Here is a 27,649-nt window from a genome sequence, read left to right on the forward strand (position 1 = left end):
AGAAAACAAAGGGAAACAAAGGGAAAGGGGGAATGCCACATGACAGGAAGAATTTAGAAGTCCCCCATCACCAATTGGAGTCCGGTTTTTTGTTTTCTAAAAAGAAATAAAATATTAAAACCAAAAAAAAGAAAGCAAGACAACATAAATTTGTATACCTCTTGCTTACTCAAGCAAAGAAATTAGACCCCTAAAATTAGGTATTTGACGAGTAATGTTTAGAGGTATTAAGATATGAGTTCGGCTAATATTTTTAAATTTAATCGGATATTTATAGAATTCAATTACTTTATCAATTGAGAGTTCGAGTGAAGATATTTTTTAAAAAATATTCTAATAACTAAAAGAATTGCCAAAAATAAAAAAAAAAAATAGTAATTTGGCTTGGCAGAAACATAGCTCATTTTACATCACTTCCTTTGTTACTTTTTAGCAATGTGTGCTGGAACAAGCCAGGACAACCTTAACTTCTCCATCAGATGCCCTCTTGAGAAAATTGCAGCCCTCATTTATGTGAATTTACGACTTTACCCTCACATAAAAGCATCATCCCAACTACCCACGTGGGTAAGGTTATCAAAGCCCACCCTAAAGGCAAAACCCACCTACAAATCAAAGCAAAAGGCGAAAGGAGAATAATAAAACCAAAACCTTAATTTTATCTGCCGTTGAAAATGGGAAGCCACGTTACGGAGAAAATCAAAGTCAAACGTTTCCCTTCCGCAAACACCCATCAGTCAACACTTTAAATCTCAAATCGAGTCCAGTCCCGTTCCGGAATCCCACACACGTCATTTCAGTTCCGTCACAGACGCGGGGAGGTTATCTGAACCCTTGTTGAGAGCTTGCCCGAGCTGCCCGATCTGCCCAACACCATTGCCCGCTCTGCCCTACCATGTACCCAAGTACACCTTTCCTTTTGCCGTCTCTCTCTGTCTCTCTCTCTCTTTCTTATTTTTTTTCTCTCTCTTGGACAATTTTTTCTCTCTGTCTCTCTCTAAAAATCGAGCGAAAATTTTTATTTTTATTTCTCTCTCTCGATTTTCTCTCTCTTTAAATTTTAATTTTCTTTGTTTTTTTAAATCTATAGATCGACAAGGCGGCTTAAGGAATCGAAACGCGGTGGATGGATCTGAGATTGAATTAGGTCGGGGAAAACGGGAGAATCGCGATCGAAGGGAATTAGGGTTTTGGAATTGTGATTGGGGGAAATTAGGGTTTGATGAAGGGGAGAATTTTTGGAGATGGTGAAAGGTAGGGTTTTGGGTGGATCTAGGGTTTGGAATTAGTGAAAGAAGGGGGGAAAATTTAAGAGGGTGAAAAAGAAAAGATAAAAAATAAGGAGGGGGGATTGATGGTACTCGAAGGGGAAAATGCAAGGCTATGCATGGGCGGGGAGGAGGTGAGGAGAGGAAAAGGGCACGGCACATGTGGACAGTCCCTACACGTGCAACGGCGGTTCTGAGTGGTGATGGTGGTGCTTCTCCCTCTTCTTCTTCTTCATCTACTGTTAATTCATTTTGCAAGGTATAATTTTTTTTTCACTTTGATTTGATTTGATTCGATTCGATTTTTCTACTATTTTCTAGGGTTTTCCTTTCGTTTGCGTGTTGTTTTGTTTGTCTGTTTGTTGTTTGGTTTTGTCAGGTGATTTGATGAAGGGGGTTTTGTTAGATTGATTTGGGGAAATGAAGAAAGGGGTTCGATTTTGGTTGGGAGTTTTGAGATGGCGGGTTGATTGATGTGGGAAAGTGTCGAAATGGTCCTGATTTTCTTGGATTTTGAGGGTTTGGCTGGTTTGAAATTTGTGGATGATTGGTTGAGCTTTTTGGTGTAAAATTTAGGAAACCAACTGGATTTTTTGGGGAATTTGTAAATTTGGCTTGATTGTTGCAGTTCATATAGTCTTTCAGGCATTGCACGTGATTATAATTTGGGTAAGATTGAGAAGCGTATGTTTCCTTGAGTAAATTTACATTTTCCACAAAATAAATCTTTTGTGTGCAAAATTATGATACAAAAATGATTTCTTTTTCGTTTCTTCTACTAGAAGCTATTCTACAGATAAAATGGTGCTTCATTGACTTTCTGAAATTTTCAATTGGGTATTTGGCGGAATAGTTGCTTAGCATGCCATGGGGTGTTTTTTCTTCATCCAAGTGGAAGGGAATAACATATATAAAGCGTTTGGGATATGATAGAGATGTTTGGATTCTAGATAGGTCAATTGCAAATGCACCTGATTCTTGGGAATTTGCCTACTTTAAAGGAGTGATAAGGAGAAGTAATCACCATGGTTATTGTTGTTCAGAATATTGGAAAATTTTCCAATTTTGAGACAGCTTGAAACATGAGATTAGTCAGTTAGAAAATAGAATCTGGTTCATCATTTTGGAGGCAGAGAAGTAATCACCAGATTATTGTTGGTCAAAATATTGGAAAGATTTCCAAATTCCAATTTTTGGAGCAGCTTAAATCATGAAGTGATTAAATTTTGTCCATAAAGAAATGGTTTTTGATTTCACTGGTTTAAAGACAGGGAATAGGAAAATATTACCATGTAAAGATCTATGACTCTCAGTAGAGGTAGATATAGGCAACAGGTTTCACTTCTTAAATGCTAGTAGTAACAAATTTGTTCTGGAGTAATTATTTTCCGAAATTTCAAACTTGAAGGATATGCTGGCAGTGCTCTACATAGTTTGCCAGGGTGTTATTGCTCCACTGGGATGGCAGTGGATGCGGTAAATGCAACATTTGATTCTTAATTAATTATTTGCTGCTGATTCGTAGGTCTTGTTCCTATAAGGCAAGTACTGCGAGTTTCTTATAATGCATTCTGTTTTGTTATAGGTAAAATGTTAGTTGTATTATATGAAGCAAGTATAAAAGTCTTCCCATTTACATACGTGGTATAATCTACATGTATGTGAGTGATGAGGTGCATGGTTTTTTTAATGCCAGATATTTTTTCTGGTAAAATGATCTGGAAATGTAACTAGCGTCATATCTAATTACTAGTGTATAGTTCACACATCCAGTCTAGAGAAATGTCAAGATTCCCTTGATTGTGATCGTAGAAGGTTTTTCAGATGTGGCAAGCTTTGAACGTATCTGAATTGTTATCATTTGTTTCTGTTGATGAACTGGGAATAATTTTTTGAATAACTAATGTATTAATTTGCTCTTATGTTCGTATTGTAGTGGATTTATTACTTCCATTGTGTTATTATGGTTTAAAATCTGTTGAAGCTTGTTGCCATCTGTTGTAGATTTACTGATGAGCAAAGTATTTTTTTAGTGAATTTGTTCATAAGCTGACCGGTCATGCTTTAAATGGTGCTATATGCATCTCAGGAGTCTTTCTTTTCTAATTAAGCTGGATTTACTGGAATTACAAGCACATACGGATGGTTGGACAATTTGCTAGTTGTTAGCTAAGGATTGTTCTTTTGCCTTGGTTCTGTCTGTATGCAATTACCATTTCCACTTTGGTTAGGTTGCTTAGTCTTTGAAGCTAAGAGTTGTTGGTGGTTTATAGAAATAACTGATTAATGCTAGTCTGGGTTGTTGATCAAGCTTTTGTTTTCTCCATACAAATTCTTTTATATTCTCTCACGGATAAAATTTGTGAACCTGGTTAGTTGTTTAGTAGTTTACTGACATTACCTGTTTTCCCCCTAATAGGATGGACGCAAGATCAGTGTTGGTGACTGTGCTCTCTTCAAACCGCCCCAAGATTCTCCACCTTTCATTGGAATAATTCGTTGTCTAATTGCTGGTAAAGAAAATAAGTTAAGGTTGGGTGTGAATTGGCTTTATCGACCTGCTGAAGTAAAGCTTGGCAAAGGCATCCTGCTGGAAGCTGCGCCAAACGAAATATTTTATTCCTTTCACAAGGATGAGATTCCTGCTGCATCCTTACTCCATCCATGTAAAGTTGCATTCCTTCCTAAAGACGTTGAACTTCCGTCAGGGATTTGCTCATTTGTGTGCCGGCGAGTATATGACATTACAAACAAGTGTTTATGGTGGCTAACTGATCAAGATTATATTAATGTGAGTTTTAGATGATCTTGCAGAGAACAGATTTAGTTTAAATTTGTTGAACCGTTTTAGTTGATATCTTATCCTTTTACAGGAACGACAAGAAGAAGTAGATCAGCTGTTAGATAAGACACGTTTAGAAATGCATGCAACAGTGCAGCCAGGTGGCCGTTCTCCAAAGCCAATGAATGGTCCGACATCAACATCCCAGATAAAACCTGGTTCAGATAGTGTACAGAACAGTGCTTCCTCATTTCCTTCTCAGGGTAAGGGAAAGAAAAGGGAGCGTGGTGATCAAGGCTCCGAGCCTGTTAAACGGGAACGTACTAGTAAAATGGATGATGGGGATTCTGGTCATGGTAGACCAGAAATTAATTTAAAATCTGAGATTGCAAAAATTACTGAAAAGGGGGGACTAGAAGACTCTGAAGGAGTTGAGAAATTGGTGCAGCTGATGGTGCCCGAGAGAAATGAGAAGAAAATAGACTTGGTGAGCCGGTCAATGCTTGCTGGTGTGATAGCAGCCACGGACAAGTTTGACTGTCTTAGTCGTTTTGTTCAGCTTAGAGGGTTGCCTGTTTTTGATGAATGGCTCCAGGAAGTCCACAAAGGGAAGATTGGTGATGGTAGTGGCTCCAAAGATGATAGATCGGTTGACGATTTTCTTTTAACCTTACTCCGTGCACTTGATAAGTTACCTGTAAATCTTACAGCTCTACAGATGTGTAACATTGGCAAGTCTGTGAATCATTTGCGTAGTCATAAGAATTTAGAAATACAGAAGAAAGCAAGGGGCTTAGTTGATACATGGAAAAAACGAGTTGAGGCTGAGATGGATGCTAAGTCTGGTTCAAATCAGGCTGTTCCCTGGTCTGCAAGACCTCGTATTTCTGAAGTTTCTCACAGTGGAAGCAAGCACTCTGGATCATCTGAGGTTGCAGTGAAAAGCTCAGTAACACAATTTTCTGCCTCTAAAACTGGTTCAGTTAAGCTTGCTCAAGGAGAGACTCCCACCAAGTCTGCTTCTGCATCACCAGGATCTATGAAGGCAGCAACATCGCCTGTGTCAGCCAGTACAAACTTGAAAGATGGACAGGCACGAAATGCTACTGCTGTTGGAACCTCTGATCCTCAAACAACTGCTAGGGATGAGAAAAGCAGCAGTTCTAGCCAGTCCCACAACAATAGTCAGTCTTGTTCTAGTGATCATGCGAAGACTGGGGGAGTTTCTGGTAAGGAGGAGGCAAGAAGTTCTGCTGCTGGTTCAGGAACGGTGACTAAGATCTCAGGTAGTTCTTCACGGCATCGGAAATCAATTAATGGTTTCCCAGGGTCATCTGGGGTTCAAAGGGAAACTGGTTCTAGCAAAAATTCATCTCTGCACAGAAATCCAGCTTCAGAAAAAATATCGCAGTCTGGTTTAACATGTGAAAAGGCAGTGGATGCTCCTATGGCTGAGGGTAATAGTCATAAGTTCATTGTTAAGATCCCAAATCGAGGTAGAAGTCCAGCACAAAGTGTCAGCGGAGGATCTCTTGAAGATCTTTCTGTCATGAATAGCAGAGCATCTTCTCCTGTGCTTTCAGAGAAGCATGAACAATCTGATCGTAACACAAAGGAGAAGAGTGAGACTTATCGGGCAAATGTTACGACCGATGTGAATACTGAATCATGGCAGAGCAATGATTTCAAAGATGTGCTGACTGGGTCTGATGAGGGAGATGGTTCACCTGCAGCTGTTCCTGATGAAGAACACTGTAGGATTGGAGAAGATGCTAGGAAAACAACTGAAGTTACAAAAACTGCTTCCTCATCTTCAGGAAATGAACTTAAATCGGGGAAACTGCAGGAGGCTTCTTTCAGCTCCATAAATGCTCTAATTGATAGTTGTGTCAAGTACTCTGAAGCAAATGCATGCATGCCGGTTGGGGATGATGCTGGAATGAATTTGCTTGCTAGTGTGGCTGCTGGAGAGATTTCTAAGTCAGATGTGGCTTCGCCAATTGATTCTCCACAAAGAAATACCCCTGTTGTTGAGCACTCTTCCACAGGCAATGATACAAGACTAAAACCTTCTGCTGGGGATGATGTTGTTCGAGATCGACATCAGTCTGTTGAGGGTGCAGATGATGAGCATCTGAAGCAGGGTACTGTTGCCGGTAATTCATGGGCTAAGAATGCAGACTGCAAGACTGGTTCCTCTCAAGAAAAATCTGGAGGAGAGCTGAATGAGCACTTAATTTCATCAAGTATGGGTTTGCCACAGACTGCAGACCAGTGTCTTGAAAATGGTAAATTGAAGGAAATTGTAGCAGCTGCTTTAGTCAATTTGCCCTCTGGAAGCACTGTGGAGAAAACTACTGATGTTGGAGATTCCAAAGAGCACCTGGAGAAAAAGGCTGGTGGAGTGGATGATGATAGCAGTTTGGATACGAAACAAAAGGGGAGCACTTCTTTGGTAAATGAAGATAAGGTCGTCGATCCAGGTGTAAAAGTTGAGAAAGAAGCGGTTGATGGATCTTCATCTGTACCATCTATGGAAGTTGATGTTGAGGACAAGAAAAATGTCACTGAAGGTTTGGATAGAAGTTTGCAGACTCATGAGAATTCAGCAGCTGTTACTGGAAATTCCACAAAAGGAGCAGATAAAGAAGCATCGCCTCCTGGTTCTGCTAAAGATATTGTTTTGGAAAAGGTTGGTGAAGTGAAGCTGGAGAAGGATGTTGAGACTGATGCACGTAGTCATGTCGCTCACACTGAGAAGCAAAAACCTGAGTGGGAAAGTAATGCTTCTCCTCTTATTGACGTTTAAATTAAATTTCAAGTACTTATTATTTTACCTTTCTTGTTTGTTTTGCAATTGTATTTATTCATCACTAAAATTGGTAATTGAATTGTATCTGTTGTGGTTCAGCTGTTACTGCTCGTAAAGGTGAGCAGGTGGAGGAGAATTTAGAATGTAGCGAGGTTCATGAACCACGTGGTGGACCATCTCCTTGTAGGGCATCATCCACAGTAATGGAAACAGAACAACCCACGAGGTCAAGGGGATCTAAGTTGACTGTTGCAGAAGCAGATGAAGCAGAAGAACGTACATCAACCACCTCAGATGCTCCTGCAACAGGTGGTGCAGACGCAGATGCAAAAGTAGAATTTGACTTGAATGAAGGCTTTAATGCGGATGAGGCGAAATTTGGGGAGCCAAATAACTTGACAGCACCAGGATGTTCACCTCCTGTCCAATTAATTAGCCCATTGCCTTTCCCCGTTTCTTCTGTGTCTAGCAGCCTCCCTGCTTCGATTACTGTTGCTGCTGCTGCAAAAGGGCCATTTGTTCCTCCAGATGACCTACTGAGGACTAAAGGGGTACTGGGTTGGAAGGGATCGGCAGCCACAAGTGCTTTTCGGCCTGCTGAGCCCCGAAAGTCTCTGGATATGCCTCTGGGTACAAGTAATGCTTCCATGCCTGATGCTACTACTAGCAAACAAAGTCGTCCTCCATTGGATATTGATTTGAATGTACCTGATGAGAGAGTCCTTGAGGATTTAGCTTCCAGAAGTTCTGCTCAAGGTACAGACTCTGCACCAGACCTTACAAATAACCGCGATTTAACATGTGGTTTGATGGGTTCTGCACCCATTCGCTCTTCTGGGGGACTTGATCTTGATTTGAATAGAGTTGATGAGCCTATCGATTTGGGTAATCACTCTACCGGCAGTAGTCGTAGACTGGATGTCCCTATGCAGCCTTTGAAATCATCATCAGGTGGTATTCTTAATGGTGAGGCAAGTGTCCGCAGGGACTTTGATTTGAACAATGGGCCTGCTGTTGATGAGGTGAGTGCTGAACCATCATTATTTAGCCAGCATAATAGAAGCAGCAATGTGCCATCTCAACCACCAGTTTCCAGCCTGCGGATAAACAATACAGAGATGGCAAATTTCTCATCATGGTTTCCTACAGGGAATACATACTCGGCTGTCACAATTCCATCAATCTTGCCTGATAGAGGAGAACAGCCTTTCCCAATTGTTGCAACTGGTGGGCCACCAAGAGTTTTGGGTCCCCCTACTGCTGCCACCCCTTTTAATCCCGATGTCTATAGGGGACCTGTGTTGTCATCTTCACCAGCAGTGCCCTTCCCATCGGCGCCTTTCCAATATCCCGTTTTCCCATTTGGAACAACCTTTCCTCTTCCTTCAACTAGCTTTTCAGGCGGTTCAACAACTTATGTTGATTCATCTCCTAGTGGGAGGCTTTGTTTCCCCCCTGTCTCGCAATTGTTAGGACCTGCTGGTGCTGTCCCATCCCATTATGCAAGGCCCTATGTTGTTAGCCTTCCAGATGGTAGTAATAATAGCGGTGCTGAGAGTGGTAGGAAATGGGGAAGGCAAGGTCTGGACTTAAATGCTGGGCCTGGAGGCCCAGATATAGAAGGAAGAGATGAGACATCACCTCTTGCATCTAGGCAACTGTCTGTTGCCAGTTCACAGGCCCTGGCAGAAGAGCAAGCAAGAATGTATCAGGTGCCAGGTGGCATATTGAAAAGGAAGGAACCTGAGGGGGGATGGGATGGATACAAGCAATCTTCATGGCAGTAGGAATACTTCAATGTCACAATTTGGTGACCCATGAAAGCTTGTAAGTCATTTATGTTTCTTCTCAGCTTCTTTTGGCAAGGTCTTAAATGTACAACCACACCACCCCACCCCCCCCCCCCCCCCCCCCCCCCCACCCCCTCAAACACACCAATTTGCTACTTCAATGCCCACTCTCTTTATAGTGGCAGGGGAGAGAGATGATATTAGAAACAAGCAATTCATCTGTGACGAATTTTATGTTTATTTCATTTTCAGTTCTTCAAGGATAGGCATTGGCTAACCCCCAGAAGTCATCTAACCTGTGTGCGCTTCGAGGATGGGTGGTAAGTGAGCCATTTGATGTTGTTCATAGTCTCCGACCCCCAACTTTTCGCTGTATCAACTGTATCGTAAAAGAATCTCTTCGGGGTTTCCAAGCCATTTGTTCCTTGAATTTGTTCTGGATGCAGATCAGTTTCCCTTGTAGATATTATAACTGTTGAAAATCATGCGCTATGTTGCCCAGACATTAGAAATTGGTGCCCATACTGGTTTTTAGTGCATATCTTTCTTGCCTTTTTTTTCTCTTTTTAATTTTTTCCCAATTAAAGTGGTCACCAAATTTTGATACTCAAGCCTTTTCTGATCTGGCATGACTTAGTTGCTCTCTGGTTGATGTTGTATTCTAATCTTATTTAATTTATCAACTCTAATTGTAGTTCATCTGCTACAGTTTTAATTCCTGCCAACATTGCTATCAATGTTCTTATAAGGTATTTGGCACTCAGACTGCATTGAAGTTTGACATTGCAATTTCACCTCTATTGGCCCGTGTTGACCTTACCAGTGGCAACTATGTCATTCTTCTTTCCAAGTGTGTTTGCTACTTTGCTTGATATTTCTGTCGATTGATGCCGGTAGGTCAAACAGACTAAGGAAGCTTTGTTTATAATCTGGATCTGGAACTTGCAGTCAGTAATTGGCATGTCATATCCACAAGAACTTTCTTTTGCCAAAATCTTATATATGAAATTTAATAGGAAGCAGTAATGTAATGATTCATGCTTTTGTATATGACCGGACAGAATGTCATGTAATCTTTTATCAGAAAATTCATAATCCTGCTGCCTAGGTGAAACTTGGACATATTGTACGGCAGGTGTTTGTGATGTTTCTTTTTGGTGGATGTTCTGGACTTGCTTTATTCATCAAGGTAACAGAAAAGGATTCAAAGATTATCATCTGTTGATTGTGTTGGGGTCTTCCACGTGCTTATAGGGTTATTGGCAACAGCTAAATTAGGAGATTTAGCAGTAGATTTTCATGTATGAAAACCTTTGGCTAACTCTCCAGTTCAACTCCTTCCAAAACGAAGGTCTCAGCCTTTCAAGTCCTATAACCCAACTGAAAAACTACGAATTGAACAGCCCATCTGTTTCTTAACAGAGCAGTGGCCTTAGAGTTTAATTTTGGAAAAAAACGTATAAAAATTGCTACCGTACCTTTTGACCTTTGAGAGAGCCAGCAAAAACAAGGTTAAGATGCCCATGGTGAATCTGGCACTTCCAACAACATCAAAGTCAATAAAATATTCTTTCTTGTGGACTTGCTCGTTTCCCCTTGGAAACCACTTTAGCCTGTAGTTTTCTGATACGTACGTATTTAGATCAGAAAAGGCAAGGTGTCATTGTTTCAACAGGGAGTCATGTGAATCTCATATTGTATGCTCTAGCTTAGCTTGTAGAGTTATAAACTCTACATCGAAGAGAAGCTCCCAGATAAGATATAAGGGAAAATGTATGGTTATAGAAGGAAGTCATTAATCTCATATTAGTTATCTATGAAAGTGAGATTTAGCGTTTAATAGTTTACATCATTTTCAATTTGTGAGGTATTTTTTGTGAGACAAGCGTGAAGTTGGTGAGCACTTAAGTATTTGATTTATTGATTGATACATAGTTTCTTATTTATAGAATAGCGCTCGAATCTCTCTTTCTTCAATTACAAAAAAAAAAAAAAATAAAGTTGGCGGGTCAAAGCAGACGAGTTGATAGGGGAATTTATAAGCCATAAATTTCACATCGAAGAAAAGGAGCCAAGAGAGGATGTTATGGTTTTAGAGGGGAGCCGATGAGCCATAAATCCCACTTTGAATTAAAAAAAAAAAAGTTGACGGATCAAAGCAGACAAAAGGTTGATAGGCGAGCTTATGAGCCATAAATTCCACATTATGGTTTTAGAGGGGAGTTGATGAGCCATAAATCCCACTATGAATTAAAAAAAAAAAAAAGTTGGCTGGTCAAAGCAGATCAGGGTTGATAGGGGACTTTATGAGTCATAAATTCTACATCGAAAAAAAGGAGCCAAGAGAAGATGTTATGGTTTTAGAGGAGAGTTGATGAGTCATGAATCTCACTTTGAAGAAATGCTCTCAAGAGGGGAGTCAACGAGCCATATATCCGACATCGAAGAAAAGCTCTCGAGAGGATGTTATGGTTTTAGAAGGGAGCCGATGAGATGAGCCATAAATCTCACTTCGAAGAAACGCTCTCAAGAGGGGAGTCAACGAGCCATATATCCCACATCGAAAAAAAGCTCTCAAGAGAGGATGTTATGGTTTTAGAAGGGAGCCAATGAGATGAGCCATAAATCCCACGGGGAAGAAAAGCTTTCGAGAGAAGATGTTATGGTCTTAGAAGGGAGCCGATGAGCCATAAATTCAACATCAAAGATAAGCTCCCGAGAAGCCAAGGGAGGATGCCATGGTCTTAAAGAGAACCACAATCTCACATCAAACATGTATTAAAATGAGATTGAGCATTTAATGGTTCACAAAATATAAAATTTTGAAGAGTCATTTGTTGTTGAATTACAGTGATAAGTGACAAGAGTACTACAGGCAAACTACCCTTAAGATGAACCGAATCCAGTTCATAAAATTTTGAGGAGCCATTTGTTCATGAGAATTGCAGTGATAAGTGACTAGAGTATTTCAGGCAAACTACCCTTAAAGATGAGTCTAATCCAGTTCATACAAAGTAGCAATTCGTTATAATCTTGGTTTTGATCCCAAGGTCAAGAGTACATCTCTAAATTACTTGACAACTTCCACAAAAATGGGCTTCAATGACATTTGTAAAGATCACCTAAGTCCGAACATAATAATCTTTAGAACAAATATCTTCAATCTCCATCGTGTATAGTTTGATGTCTCTTTCATTATTTTGTGTCATGTGTTCAGTAAATTTTTTATATTAACGTCACTCTTGTATTATGTTATTTGTTTCTGCTGAGGTTAAGATGTTTAATTAAAAACTGAACACAACAAGAGTGGGACAGAGGATGTTATTCAATCTTTGAGGATTTGGGACCTGCTGATGCTGTCCAAAAAGCAGAGAAACCTGATCTCATCCCATGGTTTCATGGTTATTGAACTGAAAAAGTCTCCATAATTGGAAAATTATACAACACAAAATGGGTACAAGTAGCAGAACAAATTTAAGAATGTAAAACATCAACTTAACAAAGCTATAGATATTTTACTATAACAGAAAAGTCAAACCAGATTTTTTTTTTCTTTCCATGCATAGGAACAGAAAACCTAAAAGAAGTATCTACTTGTGACAAAGCCACTGAGCTTTAACTCTTTACAGGAAATCAAGACAGTAAATTAGCTGCAGAATATCTTCTTTCACAATAATTAGACCGTAAGATTAGAAATGGAAACAACCATAAAGTGACTTTCTGGGAGAACTATGCTGTGTAATCTATTAAAACCGATGCACAAAAAGCAAACTCGCTTGATCCTGATGGCTTGAACAATCTCTAGGTGATGCATTGGCAATATCGTACTGGGAGCATTCGGTTTGAAGGTAAGATATCTCACTTAAGATGCACAAGGTTCCTTCCACAGAAGACGTTTCTGCAATTTTGAATTGAAACCAAATCATGCCTAGGAACTAATGTGGCTCTGGATTAAAAAAAAAACAAGGTGTATGGCAAATTTTGGACAGTAAATTTGCTTAAGTAATACTAATTTTTCAGTAAAAGCATTGACATAGACATACAATAAGTCAAATGAAAGTTAAGCATGCAATGCTACTTCTTAAGCCCACAATAAAGTATCTGTAACTGACTAGCAAGTTAGGAATTGTTATTACTTCTATTTGATCTGACAGAACAGTAGAGATGGCTCCAACAGCTATAACAAATGAGAGAATACAGAAGCACAAATATGCATTCAGCATGCAAAATATGAAAAAGATACACTTTTTCAAGGAATTTATAAGAGAATTCGTAGTGCTGAATGTTGATGATGTGCAGTTCAAAGGAGCCATGTTATAACTAAGCTACTCAAAATTGAGTCTTGCTAACGCGTGTCTTAAAATTCAAAATATGTTACAGACATACTTGAATGCACTAGCAACATTTATAAATTAGCACCTTAATAAATGCCATTGGGCACTCATATAGTTGCTTTTAAAATTTCCCAACAGAAAATAGAATGTCATGCCAGAATATTCCACATATCACACAATCAGAAGATAACAAGCACCCAGAAGTTTTAAGAAAAAAATATACTGACATTAGGCATCCTCGACTTGGCTTTTTCTTCTCCTTCTGTTTCTGGGGAGGCTTGATGACTACCTTGATTGCAGCATCAAAAACTGCTTTAACATTCTGCAAAATTGAGGAAATGATTACGGAAATAATTCCGTGCTCTTTGAGCAAAATTAACAAAGGCAATCTCCCACAGAAATACAGACGTATGAAACAAAGGATATCCTGTGTTCTCAGGTAACCAGGAACAAAACTGCCCAATTCTTATAAAGACTGGCATAAGGCCAAGATTTGAGTCTGAAATACAAAGGCATAAAGGAAAAGTTTGAAGAACGATCTTCATTATAAAATAGCATAATGCATATTAATAGAGACAGGGCATGATTCATACTAGTAGAGACTGACTTAACAAGTTATCAAGTCCAAAAAAAAGGGGTCCATGTCTATAAACCAATGTCACCAAAACTCCTCCAATATTTTCCTAAAAAGAGCTAAATGTCCAGGTGCCTTTAATAGAGAGTAGATTATTGTGGTGGGAGGACACTAATGGAAGTTACTGTATATTACCAAGTTTTTACATACCTGCTGAGTTTTTGAGCTGCACTCGATGTAATAAGCAGCACCAATCTGTTTGCGGAGTTCCTCGCCCTGTTTTAGTAGGATGATTAAGGTATTAAAACACTGATAAGATCTCCTACACAGTCAACCAATGAATAGAAATCATACCTGTGCAGTGCTAACAGGCAGTAAGCCAGGATGATCAGCCAGATAATGTTTATCCTCACGAAGATCTATTTGTACATTTTAACAGGACATCAGTATTTTATCCAGCAAATAATCACATACAAATTGCAATTTTCCGAAAATACCAATTTAACTCTGAAAGGCACCTTTAGAAGGACAGGGGTCATTTGAATCCCAATTCAGAAGGGCACCTTTAATGCAGGTATGAAATGAGTGCAGTAATAATCCCCTTTTTAGAAGATGAGAGAGCCCAACATTTTTATTTCTACATGAAAGCAGTTAACTGTCTATTTGGTCCATTAACCGGAGAAGTGGTGTGTCAAGCAGAATTTAAAATATGGAACAAGAAAATAGAGCAGAAAATTCGTCAGGCATATGCAATTAACTATGAACACTCAACCCTTTCAAGAATGAAAAAGAATGGAGAAAAGAAGATGCTAAGTTTTCGACTGGAAGTGTCACACTATTATCCAGAAACAAGTGCCCACTAAAATTCTGAATTTGATAATCTGGTTCTTTTACAGACGCAATTGACAACAATTCTCTAATCTCTATGTGCCTTAAATTTTACATGTAGTTTTCTGATGGAATGACCATTGTTAGATCAAAACAAGATGAAACTATCAACTTCAGAAGCTTTCCCTTTAAAATGCAAAATTTAGGATCAATCATTCACAATGAACCAACATTATTTGAATGTAACAATAATTCATATAACCAAGCCTCAGATCAGACCCAAGGTTATTACAAAACAGCATCAGATCCTCACCTACTGAGATTTGATAAACAAAACCCTCTCTGCTTCACAGATACAAGGGCATATTTTCTGTTTTTCTAACTCTTAACTGCCTACATCCTAGTTCCTTCTGCCTTAACAGGACACGTAACTTGGATTAAACTAAATTTCGAGTGCTTCAAGCAGTTTTTTAACAAAAATTTCCCATCATACGCAGTAACCAGTATCACTTCCACTGACTTTTAATACATTTATTACCTACTCTCTGTCTCCTTTGTAATAACTAACTAAAATCCCCAATTCAGATGAATTGACAAATAAAGACTGTGTTTAAGAAAATATTCTATTAATATTTCCATATCTAGAACTCAAATTCCTTGCAGCATTTATTAGAAGGGGTCAGTGCAATTATTACTGCTACGTTAAAATACGCATATCATTTACTTTTCAAACTATAAGTAATCGAAAGTTCAAAACTTTTGGGAGTCAAGGTCTGATATCTGGATATGCTAGTCTAGTACAATATGAGGAACTAAATCAGCATTGACTTTGACTGAAAATGCATTGATTTTGGAAATGCTAACGATGTGGTTGCCCACTTACCCAATTTGGTGCCAACCAGAACCACAGGGACACCAGGGGCGTAATGTTGGAGTTCAGGGATCCACTGTCAGAAAATTGCAGAACATAAGCATAACACATCACAATTGTTCAAAGAACTAAAAGATCCAGGATAAATTCACCTTTTTTAGTACATTTTCATAGCTTGCTCGACTAACTAGTGAGAAAGCTAAGACAAAGACGTCTGCCCCTCGGTAGCTCAGCGGCCTTAATCTATTGTAATCCTCTTGTCCTGCAAAAAGTCATCAAAACTTCAAAACAATTTTAAGACAGTGTAGTTACCAAATTTGACAAGGAAAAAAAAATATAAAGAAAAAACAACTGTCATTGGAAAAGCCAGTGCCAAGACTGACTGTAAAATGAAACTCCTTTTAGCACAGTTTTCAAGAAGTGGAGGATAAAACTTGAAGTAGAATTGATACCAGCCGTGTCCCAAAGACCTAAATTCACAGTAGTGCCTTCAACTACAACGTTTGCACTGAAGTTATCAAAAACTGTTGGTATGTAATCCTGACAACAAAGCACAACAAAGTCTCAGAATTCTAAGAAAAGTTAGCTAGTTTGAGAACCCAACAGGACAACTTTTCATGATCATAAACAAGTAAGCAAAAAAAACATGCCCTGGAACATAAAGTTGGAGACTTTGTAAGAAACAAGATGAAAAATCTCGATGCAAAAAAACCTTAACAGACTACATAATAAAACACCAAAACTGAGATACCCAGAGAGATAATAAGGGAGAAAAAGGAACATACAGTAGGAAACTTGTTACTTGTATAGCAAATGAGCATGCAAGTCTTGCCAACAGCTCCATCTCCCACTGTTACACACTTGATGAACCTTGAAGCACTTGAAGCCATTGAAACACAAAAAACAAAGCAAATACAGAAGAAAAAAACAAATGGGTAGTTTGGTTGGGTGGATAGATTTATGGCCTTTTGCTTTGTTTCTTGTTTTTTTTTTTTTTTTTAAATTAAGATTTAGAGACAAAGAGAGAGTGAGAGAGAAGAGTGGTGGTGGTGGTGGTGGTGGATCACATGATTCTCACTCATTTCATTTCCCCTGTATCAATTTTATTACTACTTACTTTTATTTTTGGGGTTAACTACCAACAAACTCCTGCCTCATTTAACTTGGAAAAACATTCTTTTATCTCCTGAAATTTAATTGAGAATACACTCATCTTCTTTATGTTGATTGCATGTTTACTAATAATTTATGTTGAAATGGAAGTCAAACTTTTCTAAAGTTTCTTAGGCTACATGTTTAGTAATTTTGAAGAATAACCTTTTTTTATTTATTTTTGTCTTGTCTATTGTGAGGAAAGCAACCCTTACTAGATGCATGAACCTTAAAATGTTTTTCTTTTTTCTCTCCATTTTTTTGTCTTCTGCAGACTTAAAAGTAGTTTTAAGAAGAACATAAAATAGTCTAAGACCTTTCACCATAGTTCTTTTGTCAATTTCACCATAAGCAACTGGTGACAGACAAATATAATCGGAAATTCACAATATATAATTCTGAATTCTGATATTGTCATGTAATTAAATTTTATGTCATATGAATAAAAATAGTCAATTAATAATAAATTTGATGATAATTAATTTCTCAATATCTGGTAATTTTAACCACAACATTGAACATAGGAATGGGTCCACAACTAGAATCCCGTTGAAGTTATACCTACTACATTAAATAGATTGATGGGCAGAGAGCTTTTGGGGCAATTACGCTTTAGGACCACAAAAGGCATTATTATTATTATTATTATTATTATTATTATTATTATTATTATTATTATTATTATTATTATTATTATTATTATTATTATTGTTGTTGTTGTTGTTGTTGTTGTATAAATTTGAGAGGAATGCATAAATAAAATATGAATGATTGATGGAGAGGTTTAGGGACCCTTGACAGAGGGGAGCCACCAATCAAACCATTCTCTTGTACACATCAGAGGCGTTGAACCTAAGCTTATTCTTTAATGTTATTCCCCTTGGAGTTGGAGCAGGGGATGTCGACTCCTTCGGTTCTTCATTTCTTTCAATTTAATTGAGGAGCATGCTATTCATTCAGACCTATGAACTTGGTTTTGGTTCCAACCATTGAAGCTGTTCCTTTTCTGTTAAACTATATGAACAAAAATGATAATTAATTTCAAGTACCATACCAGACAGCATATTAGGTATACCCCCCTCATCAATCTAGACCAAATGTAGTACGTACAAATGTGTTGTGGAAGGAAAGGAAGAAGAAATAAACAATACAAGGGACACAAGTAATTAAGCTCCTTTTGTTTAATTGCTCAGTTATGTCTATTCAATTCATATACAACTTTGGTTTTGTTGGTATATTTTTAAAATAATGTCTTTTAATATGAAAAATTGTAAATGAAAAATATTTTTTTATATGAAAAGTTTTAATTATTCGAAAGTCATATTAATTGAAAGGTTATGTTATGCAGTGTGACTATTAGATTGTAAATGATTTTTCGTATGGAAGGTTATGTTTTTTAATAAAGTAACATATTAGAAAACTATTTTTATTCAAAGGAGTTTAAATTCATTATAATCTACTTGTTGCGCCAAACAGCATTGCAACTCTAATCGGATGTGTCTAACGGTTTATTCTCGTAAATTATAAGATAAAGTTAGACGTTAATTTCATTATATTCTAAAATTATTCGTATAATTACTTTTTACAGACCGAGTGATGGGAGGCAAAATAAATAATGTTTACAAAGACACATCTTGAAGTAAATTTTGTCGGTTCAACTAAACCCTATTTGCACTAATAGGTTTAAGGATGTGTGAAAATAAATACAGCAAGAGAATTGCTTGTTTATGATTTTAGGGTAATTTGGAGTTATAATTTGAAGTTTTGAAGCCTGAATTCGAATATATAGATTGATGGACGAAAAAGGGTTCACTCGAAAAGTCTAAAATCACGTATATAAAAAAAAATAATGAAAAAGTAATGTTGGAAAACAAAAAGTTAGAGAAAAAAAATAGGGTATGCTAGAGATGTGAATGTGGAGATGATAAAGGAAAAAATTGAAAAGGAGAAGCAATAAAATATGAGAAAAAAGAGGAAAAGAGTGTAGCCGGGGATGGCCATCCCACTAAATTTGCAAAAGTTGAGACCAAAAAGGCAGTTCTAAAGCAAGAGAATGGAGAGGCAGCCAACCAGAATTATTGCAGGCAATTCACAAAAAGGGGGATGGTGGAAGGCATAAGTAAAGATTAAGTAAACATAATAAAACAAAGGGTTGCCCACAAAGGAGGAAAATATAATTACCAACAAGGAAGAGAAAAAAAAGGTTTAAACAACTGTTAAATATTCTCTAAGTCTTAACTGATCTTTGTTCAATATATTTGCTTGGAATGTTGCAGAGAATGCTTGTGCTTTAGCATTAGTTTATTGCAGCTGCAATGATTTCTTGTTGGGGGCCATTGCATTCCCTAATGCCAAAAATCCATCATAGGAGGAAAGCCATTAGAGGTTGTTACTTTATTATAAATAAACTTATTTTAATGCTATGTATCTTGCATGCTAAGTTGATCTCATTAGGGGCTATGCTTAGTGCTTTTCCTTTTAGACCTTAGGTTCCATTAAAAAAGAATATGCATAAAATTATTTTTCATTTAAAGTATAACCTTCCAATTATTATTAGCATAAAAAATACAGACCTACTTAATGATTTTTAAGCCGGTGATTTTATGCGAAGTTTTTTTTTTAAAGTTTAAATTTTAAAAAGTTTACATATTCAAACGACTTTTTAAATGAATAAAAAATTAACCGTCGTTAGATTCAATATTGATTGACATTTTTCGTCTACATAACATAATTAGAATCCAGAATTATCAATCGTTCATCACGTACCGGTGCCGGCATCACCAAAATAAAATAAAAAATCTAGATTTTTTGAAATATGATATTATCAAGTATCAAAGTGAATACTGTAGATGGCTGTTATACAAAAGTTGAGTGTGTCATTGAAAAAATAAGAAAAGGAAAAGGAAAGGGAGATGATGAACACTTGAAGCCCAAACTTAAGGTAGGCCTCTCTATATTTTTAAAAGGGCCTCAAAATTGGGCTTTCGCCATCCCTCCGATCCAACAATTATCCAAATGGAGCTGACTCGGCCGACAGCATGGCATGACAATCTTCGCCGATGTCCGATGAAGAACAAAACGGAGAAACAAAGCCCAACTACAACGGCATTTCCCCTTCTCTTCCCTCCATCTCTGTCTGATCAAATTAAAAAGGAAAACAAGGGAAAGCTCCCCACTTTGTAATCTCTGTTTCCCTTTCTCTGCAATTTGATCCCTTGGAGTAAGAACCCTATCCCCAAATCCTCCCCGCCCAATCAAAGAAACCCTTTCTTTAGCTTTCTGAAATGGGAGATACCAAAGGAAAAAGAGGCCGAAAACCCAAAAACCCAAACCCCACCGAAACCCTAGAATCCCCATCCTCCAACTCCGCATTAGACGACGTCTTCTCCGTCAGCAATGTCGAAATCATCCCCTCCGCTGCCACCGCCACCACCTCCACCTCTTCCGCCGCCGCAACCACCTCAGCCCGCCCTCGTGGTCGCCCCAGGAAACTCCCCAAACTCCCTGAAAACCCCGAGCCTCTACCCCCTCAACCGACGCCCGCAATCCTCTCCCCAGGCCGCCGCGTTCCCACCGGCAATGCCATTGGAGTTGGAGCGGGAGGAGGCGTAGGAGGGGAATCTGGTGGGCATTCGGTTGGGGTTCGGTTGGTTCCGGCAATGGATGCAGTAGTGAAAGTGTTTTGCGTTCACACGGAGCCAAATTTCTCGTTGCCGTGGCAGAGAAAAAGGCAGTATAGTTCGAGTAGTAGTGGCTTCGTGATTGGAGGGAGAAGGGTTTTGACGAATGCGCACTCAGTGGAACATTACACCCAGGTTAAAGTTAAGAAACGTGGGTCTGATACTAAGTACTTGGCTACTGTCCTAGCTATTGGAACCGAATGTGATATTGGTATGTTCAGTTCTAACTTAACTTCAAATTTCTAATAAATGCTAGTAATGACAATGTTATGTATAATGCATTGCATATCGAATACTACCAATGCTTTGGTTCAGCATGTTATAACTCCATTCCATTTCAAAAGGAAAAAAAAACATGTTATAACACATAATGTCAGCGTTAAAAGAAATCGAAATAATCACACTAATAATTTTTGAAACTAATAATCTATTGTAAATGAGAATTACCATAGTGTTCTGATTATAATTATTGCCAACTAGTACGGTAAACTACGTTTCTAAAGTTTTTTCCATCATGCTAAAGTGAAGTTACTATTATTCTATGGAAAGAAGATTGGTAATTACTTGAAGCGGAGAAAGAGAATAGATGAAAAACTTTTATACAGGGAGAGAACAGGAGGGCAAATTCAACTCATTCATCGTGTGAACAGATGTTCAAGAGAGAGATGCTTTGACATCAGTCAGTGTGATGTAAAGATAATTGAGTGTTTGGAGGAAATCTGCATGGTTTCAGATGATATGTTTTTTTCTTTTATCTGGTCAAACACTTGATTTGGTTTATGTGGTGTTGCAGCAATGCTTACAGTCAACGATGATGAGTTTTGGGAAGGGGTGTCACCAGTAGAATTTGGAGAATTGCCTGCACTTCAAGACGCTGTGACTGTTGTTGGTTACCCAATTGGGGGAGATACAATTTCTGTGACGAGTGGAGTTGTATCACGAATAGAAATCCTGTCTTATGTTCACGGGTCCACCGAGCTCCTCGGTTTGCAGGTTACATCATTACTTTTCTAGCATTTCTGTTATATGTGATTGCTAACCCATCGAAAGTTTTCTTCTGATATGTATTCTTCATGGTTCTTTTGCAGATAGATGCTGCTATAAACTCTGGAAATTCTGGCGGGCCTGCGTTCAATGATAAGGGCAATTGTGTGGGCATTGCATTTCAGTCACTCAAACATGAAGATGTAGAAAATATAGGGTATGTGATACCAACACCAGTTATACAGCACTTCATCCAAGACTATGAGAAGAATGAAGCATATACCGGTAATTTAGTTTGGGTCTTTTAGTTGCACTTTTGATCAATTTACTGTTAAATTTATGACTGTGATGAAAGTGCTATCTTCTGTGTTTATCATCCTGCTTAAAGTCTCATGATCACTCCTTTTATGCTAGGATTCCCAATTTTGGGGGTTGAGTGGCAGAAAATGGAAAATCCTGATTTGCGTGCAGCAATGGGCATGAAAATTGATCAGAAAGGTGTGCGAATCAGAAGAGTTGACCCAACAGCTCCAGAATCTGGGGTTTTGAAGTCATCAGATATTATTCTCAGCTTTGATGGGGTTGATATTGCCAATGATGGAACAGGTAAGGTGTTCTTTATTCCTAAATCGATACACACCCACCCACCCACACGCACACATAGAGACAGAGAGACAGAGACATGTATGTATAGATACACGCATACACTTTGCCAGCACTTTCTGCTTGACATTTTTATGAACAAACTTCTTACGTTGTTTATTATAAGCACAAATATTTGTTATCATAAGAGTGAAAGAATATACTGTTATTATTACTTTGAACTAATCAAGTATGTATATGTTCCATCGAAGGTACTTTATCTAGTAAGTTTATCATTTCTGTAAAATGTGTGTTTCTATGGCTTTATTTGTAAGTTCACAATTTGAACCAAAAAAGGGTGAAGGTTGCATTGAATGGAGAATTTTTCTGAGGCCTTTAGCTAATCTTTTACAGATGACTTCCTGGATTAGTCAATTATGATTAAGAGCTGCTATCTCAACAACTACGCACTTCATTAGATGTGTCTTGTTAGTTATGTTGGAAATGTTAGTTTGGGCAGCACTCTTAACTTGAATAGAGCTAAAATCCCTAGCAAGAATCTTATGAGCAAAGCTGACAATTTGAAGTCTTTCTTTTTCTTGTTCATTTAATCCTTTCTACACATTTTTCTGATGTTGCGCTTGTCTCCCCATTATTGATGTTTTCTCAGTTCCTTTTCGGCATGGAGAGCGGATAGGTTTCAGTTACCTTGTGTCACAAAAATATGCTGGGGATAGTTCAGCAATTAAAGTTCTTCGCAATTCTGAGATTCTAAATTTCAACATTAAACTTGCATCGCACAGAAGGCTTATTCCGGCACACAACAAGGGCAGGCCTCCTTCATATTACATAATTGCAGGATTTGTGTTTACAACTGTGTCTGTTCCATATTTACGTTCGGAGGTATATTGTTTACTCCAAATCTAGTGCTTCCATCTATGCATGCATGTGAAAATTAGAACATAAAGCCTGCTGAGATACATGTTTTGCTGTCTTAGATGCTGTAAAGAGGAAGATGGATCCTTTGTGCATGCTCGAAAGCAAATCATATTAATTTATTGTTATTTTTAGTATTGTGCTATTTATAGCTTACATATACCAATAGTTCTGTAGAAGGTAGCTTTGTCTACATTTTCTTTATGCTCCTATAGACAGATCTCCTCCCCACCCCCAATCTTTGTTTCCTCCTGGTCTTGTAGTGTCTGTCCTCTTCTATGTTTTATTGCTCTTTTCATTGGATGTTTGCTAGTCTTCAGTTGCGTTATTATTTTAATTATGAACAAATGAGATTGTTTTATTTATACTTCTGTTTGCATCTATTTGCAAGGTTCTTGTAGCATGTTGATGTATTGTATGATCTTGCTCAAATCCTCTTCAGCTTCATCTTTTCTCTAGAGAAGATGCTTATTTATACTTCTGTTTCCCTTTATTTGCAAGGTTCTTGTAGCATGTTGATGTATTGTATGATCTTGCTCAAATACTCTTCAGCTTCATCTTTTCTCTAGAGAAGATGTCAACTGTTTTACCCTTTCACCACCTGGCTATATGGTGGAGAAATAAATAATAAACTTGATTGTGGCCTTCATTACAAAGTTTGATTTTTCAAATTTTAGCAAAAAATTAGCAGTTTTTTGGTTGTGTCTCTAAATAATCTCAGCTGTTTTTGCTTATTTGTCCAGTATGGGAAGGATTATGAATATGAAGCTCCAGTAAAGCTTTTGGACAAACTCTTGCATTCAATGCCACAATCACCTGATGAACAGCTTGTTGTGGTGTCTCAGGTTCTCTCTCCCTCTGTTTCTGTGTGTTTGTGCATGCAAATGTGTTTAGAGCCTACCTATGGCAGTGGGCATATTCTGTTAATCAGTTCTTCTAACATATTTGCTTAAAAAATTTGATGAAGGTTCTTGTGGCTGATACCAACATTGGATATGAGGACATTGTCAACACTCAGGTTAGGATCATCAGTCTCTTGCAATTTCACTTGATTTCAGTTCAATTTCTTTTATCTGTCTATTGTGAATACCTTCCTTTGTACCTATGCAGGTCCTTGCATTTAATGGTAAGCCTGTGAAGAATTTGAAGAGCTTGGCTGAGATGGTAGAGAACTGTGAGGATGAATTTTTGAAATTTGATTTAGAATATGAACAGGTATTCCCTCTCTCTCTCTCTCTCGCCCCCCTACATGTACACTCCAACACATGCTTTTGTTGCTCTACTCTTACATTTTTGTGTGTGATATTATGCAGATGGTAGTACTTAGGACAAAGACAGCAAAAGCGGCTACTCCAGACATTCTTGCAATGCACTGCATACCGTCAGCAATGTCTGAGGATCTCAAGGCATGAAAATAACTAATTGATTTTATTGTAGCTTTTCTAAGACTACTTTAATAGCTTGGAAGACAGGTTATATTCTGCAGAATGGTTCTTGTTAGCAAGTGTTTATAGCTTCTTGGTTGGTATAATCCTACTGCCTGCCTATTATGAAAGAATGATGTCCAATGGCCAAAGAAGTAAGAAAAAAAAAAGGCCAATGATGTCCCACTTAGCTATGATTGAAGGTTTCCCCATCCAGTGGCGATTATCAGAATTTTTTTTGTGAATCTTTATTTCTAGGAATTTTGTAGAGATATGTGAAGCAATTGTTACCTTTGATAGCTACTGGAATGTACATTTTTGAGAAATGGAAGCCTAGTTTTCAAGATCTATTTTCTCATTACTTTACTAGAATGACCATTATTACATTTAAATATATCTTCAATTGTCCAAAGGACATCATTTACATATATTTACTTCATCCTCTCCCCAAGTCTTAAGACAAAAAAATTCTTACTACTGTAAATTTTGGTGGAAAGGAAGGTCTAAAGTCCACATGTATAGAGATCAGCTCATTTGCACAAAGAAGTGTGGGCAAGAAAAACATTTATGCATCTAAATGTCCATGTAAGAGAGGGATCTTTGATGATGATGAATGTAGCTTATGAATGTTGGCGACTTCATCCTCCTCTTCTTTGGACTGTGCCCATATCACCCCATAAAAGCCAGTAACAATTATGGCTGCTCCAACAATACTGCAAAGGATCAATAAGCTCGTTGAACAGCATGGGTTTAAACGAGTTTGAGCGCAAGTCTTTATTTTCAAGCTCAGATACTAAATAAATCGAGCTTGAACGCAAGTGAGCTCGACTCATTTAGCTCATGAACAGCTTTTTTTATCATTCAACTTGCAATAACTTAGAAAATCAAAAATGGTATATGGAGATTGTTACCTTCCAACATAAAGCGTTTCACCGAGGAAAATGAACCCCAAGAAGGCAGCAATAGCTATGCTTAAGGGCTTGAACATGGCCACAAAGACAGGCCCTTTCCGTCGTATGCACCATGCTAAAACGGCAAATGTTACCACACTTCCAAATAGAGCCTGAATAGGAATTGAACTTAAGAGTGAGTAATCCGTTAAACTAAAAAATACTATTAGCCCGACTTGACTGATCTCCGCATATTGCATTATACTTACTGAATAGACCACAGAGACGAGTTCGATATCAGGACTCAATTTCCAAGCATTTGTGTTTCTTTCAGCAACCAAAGCAACCAATGCGCATTGAATGGTCCCAAAGAAGCAGTAGAAGGACACCAGCACTATCTCTGAGGGATACCCCTTCAGGATTGCCGCCTACAAATACAGTAGGAAAAGGGACATGAGTTTCAAACTCTCACAAAGACCGAACCCCAAAGCTACTAGATCATGGGAAAAGCATATTTCTTACCTGACCGATGATGTTTGTTGAAAGAGACAAGCAGGCTGTGGCAAGAAAGAGGCCACCTATGATCCAATTGTTTGTTGTTGTTAACATGGCAGAGGGATCAGATTGTGGTTGAGCAGGTGGGGAAAGTACTGCAGAACCCTTGTAAAGGGTCATGATCAGTGCTCCAGAAATGGATACCAAGGTGCCCAAGATCTTGATCTGACTCCTTGAGCTTGTCAACTCTAGCTTTTCCATCCTAGAAGGTCAAAAACCATTATCGGAACCTTCAATTAAACAAACAAGCTGTTTCGAATCAGCATATCTTTCAAGATTTCTCGAAGTCAAACTATGATTGGAGCATCCAATTAGAGAAAAGCAAAGGATTGGAGAGCAATTATTCCCTGTCTCTTTCTCAAGTTCTAAGAGGAGGAAAAGAGAGGAACCTGAAGATAACAGCAAGCAAGAAAGTGAAAGCTGGGACCAAGTTGCCAAGAGCAGAAGCAAGGGTTGGAGAGCTGTAGCTTACACCAGTAAATACGCAGTTCTGCATCAAAGTAATCCTGCAAAACCCAGATTCACAACCCAATTCTTTCACAAGAAAAGGAAGCAAACCCACTTTTTAAGATCAAAGAATATCTCTGTTAAGATTTAATTGCATACCCAGCAATGCTTAAGAGGAAAAACTTGCACAGCAAAGGTAAGGTAATTGGTGGCCTCTTTTTCCTGCATAAAAACGGCAGAAAAACCAAGTCCCAAAACAGAAATTAATACTAAAATTGATCAATAATTACTGACAACATGGATCTACTCAATAGATGGTGAAAGAGAGAACCTAGTGAAGAAGAAAGCAGCAGGAATCAGAATGACAGAAGCCAAAGCATTTGAGTAGACAACAAAGACAAAGTGGCTCATCCCTTTGGACATGGCAGCTTTGCTGAGGGTAGTTAAGCCAACATCCAGGCATTCCACAGCCACCATGGCTGCAAATGGCGCCAATTCGACTAACCAGGACCTTACTCTCATCTCTCTAACCCTCATCTTCCTCTCTCTCTCTAGACTGCTGGGAACTGAGAGACTTAAGTTGCTGTTACAGGTCATCACTTTTTGTTTTTGGTGGATGTTGACATTTGGAGTGGGACAAAGTTTGATAAGACAACTCGACTAGAAACAGTACTATTGATCACGTGTTGCATCATCTTCCACACAACAGTGTTTTTTTGGAAGGACGGAATCAATTAGCCTCTTGTCCATTACAAGTTCTCTTCTCTTTTATTCTTTTGAAGCCAGGAGGATTTTAGTTATGGTGAAATTTTGACATCTATGAATGATCCTAAAATAAATTGAAAATCTTTGTTGTTTTTAATGTTACATATCTTTGATTCTCTCTTTTCTTTATTAGTTGGCTTAGAAAACAATAGATTAAGTTTAACCTTTTATTTCCTTAATGATTTTGCTGTATAGTAAGTTCTAAGTATCTAGCTAATAGAATTCGATATGCTTATCAAAAGGACTTTATTAATTTATGTTTTAAGTTAATCCTTTTACTATTTTACACATTTTAGCATCTTGCATATGCACTATGAGGGTGAGAAATAAATATAATATATTGATATTGAAAATAAATAAAGCAACAAAATAAAACGGTTGTCAATTTTGATTTCTTGAGAGATAAAAGAAAAAGAAAATAAAAACATAATATAGTTATTTGTGAGACATTTAATAGGAAAGCTGGAGGAAGTAAAATGGAAATGAGACAAAGAGAAGGGAAAAATCAACGAAAGAGGGAGGAAAAGCATTTGCCATTACCCATTGACCTCGACCAAGTAGTAGTATATGATAATTTTCCGAAAGCTTAAAGAAAAAACCCTTAAAAATGAAAGTTTAGAGACTTCATAAATGTTAAATTATAATTTAGAAAATGAATTTCTTATTTTTTTTAATTTACGTAAAATAGGAGGAGGGATTTAAACTTTAAAGCTTAATCTCCATGCTTTAGAAAGATAAATGATAACCCCAACTAAAAATAATATATGTAGGTATAATACTTAAAAAAATTTTAAGTTATTTAAAAAATTTAAATAAATTCTTATTCTTCATTGAGTTTAATCAAATTTTTATTTTTAGTTAAATTAGTTATAATAACTAATGATTAATTTAGTTAAGTTACGTGATGTTGACATATCATAATGGATAATGACGTGCTATGTTGATACTGCATAATGATGTGAGCATGTGACACTT

General features: G+C 37.7%; 4 protein-coding genes across 5 annotated transcripts; 2 read left to right on the forward strand and 2 right to left on the reverse strand.

The window, feature by feature from the left end:
- Nucleotides 1-939: 939 nt before the first annotated feature.
- On the forward strand, nt 940-9,351 carry LOC18603853 (uncharacterized). The gene is given in 6 exon segments (XM_018117755.2): nt 940-1,391; nt 1,394-1,527; nt 3,688-4,059; nt 4,142-6,830; nt 6,962-8,689; nt 8,905-9,351. Coding segments are annotated over 5 exon segments (4,920 nt in total). The 5' UTR covers nt 940-1,354; the 3' UTR covers nt 8,650-8,689; nt 8,905-9,351.
- Nucleotides 9,352-12,054: 2,703 nt separating this feature from the next.
- LOC18603854 (rac-like GTP-binding protein ARAC8) lies at nt 12,055-16,285 on the reverse strand. 2 transcript variants are annotated; one of them, XM_007036078.3, is made up of 8 exons: nt 16,045-16,285; nt 15,712-15,799; nt 15,412-15,521; nt 15,272-15,335; nt 13,915-13,979; nt 13,771-13,836; nt 13,214-13,308; nt 12,055-12,550 (listed from the first exon to the last, which is right to left on the reverse strand). In XM_007036078.3, the coding sequence occupies exons 1-8, from the start codon at nt 16,147-16,149 to the stop codon at nt 12,511-12,513; spliced, it is 633 nt and encodes a 210-aa protein (XP_007036140.1). In that variant the 5' UTR covers nt 16,150-16,285; the 3' UTR covers nt 12,055-12,510. The 2 variants fall into 2 exon arrangements, with proteins under 2 accessions (XP_007036140.1, XP_088660501.1); XM_088804375.1 differs by lacking the exon at nt 12,055-12,550 and having other exon boundaries at nt 13,093-13,308.
- Nucleotides 16,286-19,447: 3,162 nt separating this feature from the next.
- Nucleotides 19,448-24,363, forward strand: LOC18603855 (protease Do-like 9). Its single transcript, XM_007036079.3, has 9 exons — nt 19,448-20,302; nt 20,885-21,084; nt 21,180-21,360; nt 21,490-21,681; nt 22,328-22,560; nt 23,337-23,438; nt 23,561-23,611; nt 23,704-23,808; nt 23,907-24,363. The coding sequence occupies exons 1-9, from the start codon at nt 19,696-19,698 to the stop codon at nt 24,003-24,005; spliced, it is 1,770 nt and encodes a 589-aa protein (XP_007036141.1). The 5' UTR covers nt 19,448-19,695; the 3' UTR covers nt 24,006-24,363.
- LOC18603856 (WAT1-related protein At3g28050-like) lies at nt 24,333-26,494 on the reverse strand. The gene is made up of 7 exons (XM_007036085.3): nt 26,241-26,494; nt 26,069-26,131; nt 25,852-25,968; nt 25,430-25,664; nt 25,177-25,335; nt 24,929-25,080; nt 24,333-24,730 (listed from the first exon to the last, which is right to left on the reverse strand). The coding sequence occupies exons 1-7, from the start codon at nt 26,444-26,446 to the stop codon at nt 24,583-24,585; spliced, it is 1,080 nt and encodes a 359-aa protein (XP_007036147.3). The 5' UTR covers nt 26,447-26,494; the 3' UTR covers nt 24,333-24,582.
- Between the last annotated feature and the right edge of the window lie 1,155 nt (nt 26,495-27,649).

The sequence above is a fragment of the Theobroma cacao genome, chromosome 3 (genome assembly GCF_053813885.1).
Source record: "Theobroma cacao isolate CCN51 chromosome 3, ASM5381388v1, whole genome shotgun sequence".
Taxonomy (NCBI): Eukaryota; Viridiplantae; Streptophyta; class Magnoliopsida; order Malvales; family Malvaceae; genus Theobroma; species Theobroma cacao.

Coding starts and splice junctions, on each gene's coding strand:
- LOC18603854 (XM_088804375.1), bottom strand. CDS start 16,149: ATGGCTTCAAGTGCTTCAAGGTTCATCAAGTGTGTAACAGTGGGAGAT. Junction 15,336..15,411: donor ATGAAAATGTACTAAAAAAG/GTGAATTTATCC, acceptor ATTTTCTGACAG/TGGATCCCTGAACTCCAACA. Junction 13,837..13,914: donor TGCCTGTTAGCACTGCACAG/GTATGATTTCTA, acceptor CTACTAAAACAG/GGCGAGGAACTCCGCAAACA.
- LOC18603855 (XM_007036079.3), top strand. CDS start 19,696: ATGGGAGATACCAAAGGAAAAAGAGGCCGAAAACCCAAAAACCCAAAC. Junction 20,303..20,884: donor TGGAACCGAATGTGATATTG/GTATGTTCAGTT, acceptor GTGGTGTTGCAG/CAATGCTTACAGTCAACGAT. Junction 23,612..23,703: donor AGGACATTGTCAACACTCAG/GTTAGGATCATC, acceptor GTACCTATGCAG/GTCCTTGCATTTAATGGTAA.
- LOC18603856 (XM_007036085.3), bottom strand. CDS start 26,446: ATGAGGGTTAGAGAGATGAGAGTAAGGTCCTGGTTAGTCGAATTGGCG. Junction 25,969..26,068: donor TTCCTCTTAAGCATTGCTGG/GTATGCAATTAA, acceptor TGGGTTTTGCAG/GATTACTTTGATGCAGAACT. Junction 25,081..25,176: donor TCGTCTCTGTGGTCTATTCA/GTAAGTATAATG, acceptor ATTCCTATTCAG/GCTCTATTTGGAAGTGTGGT.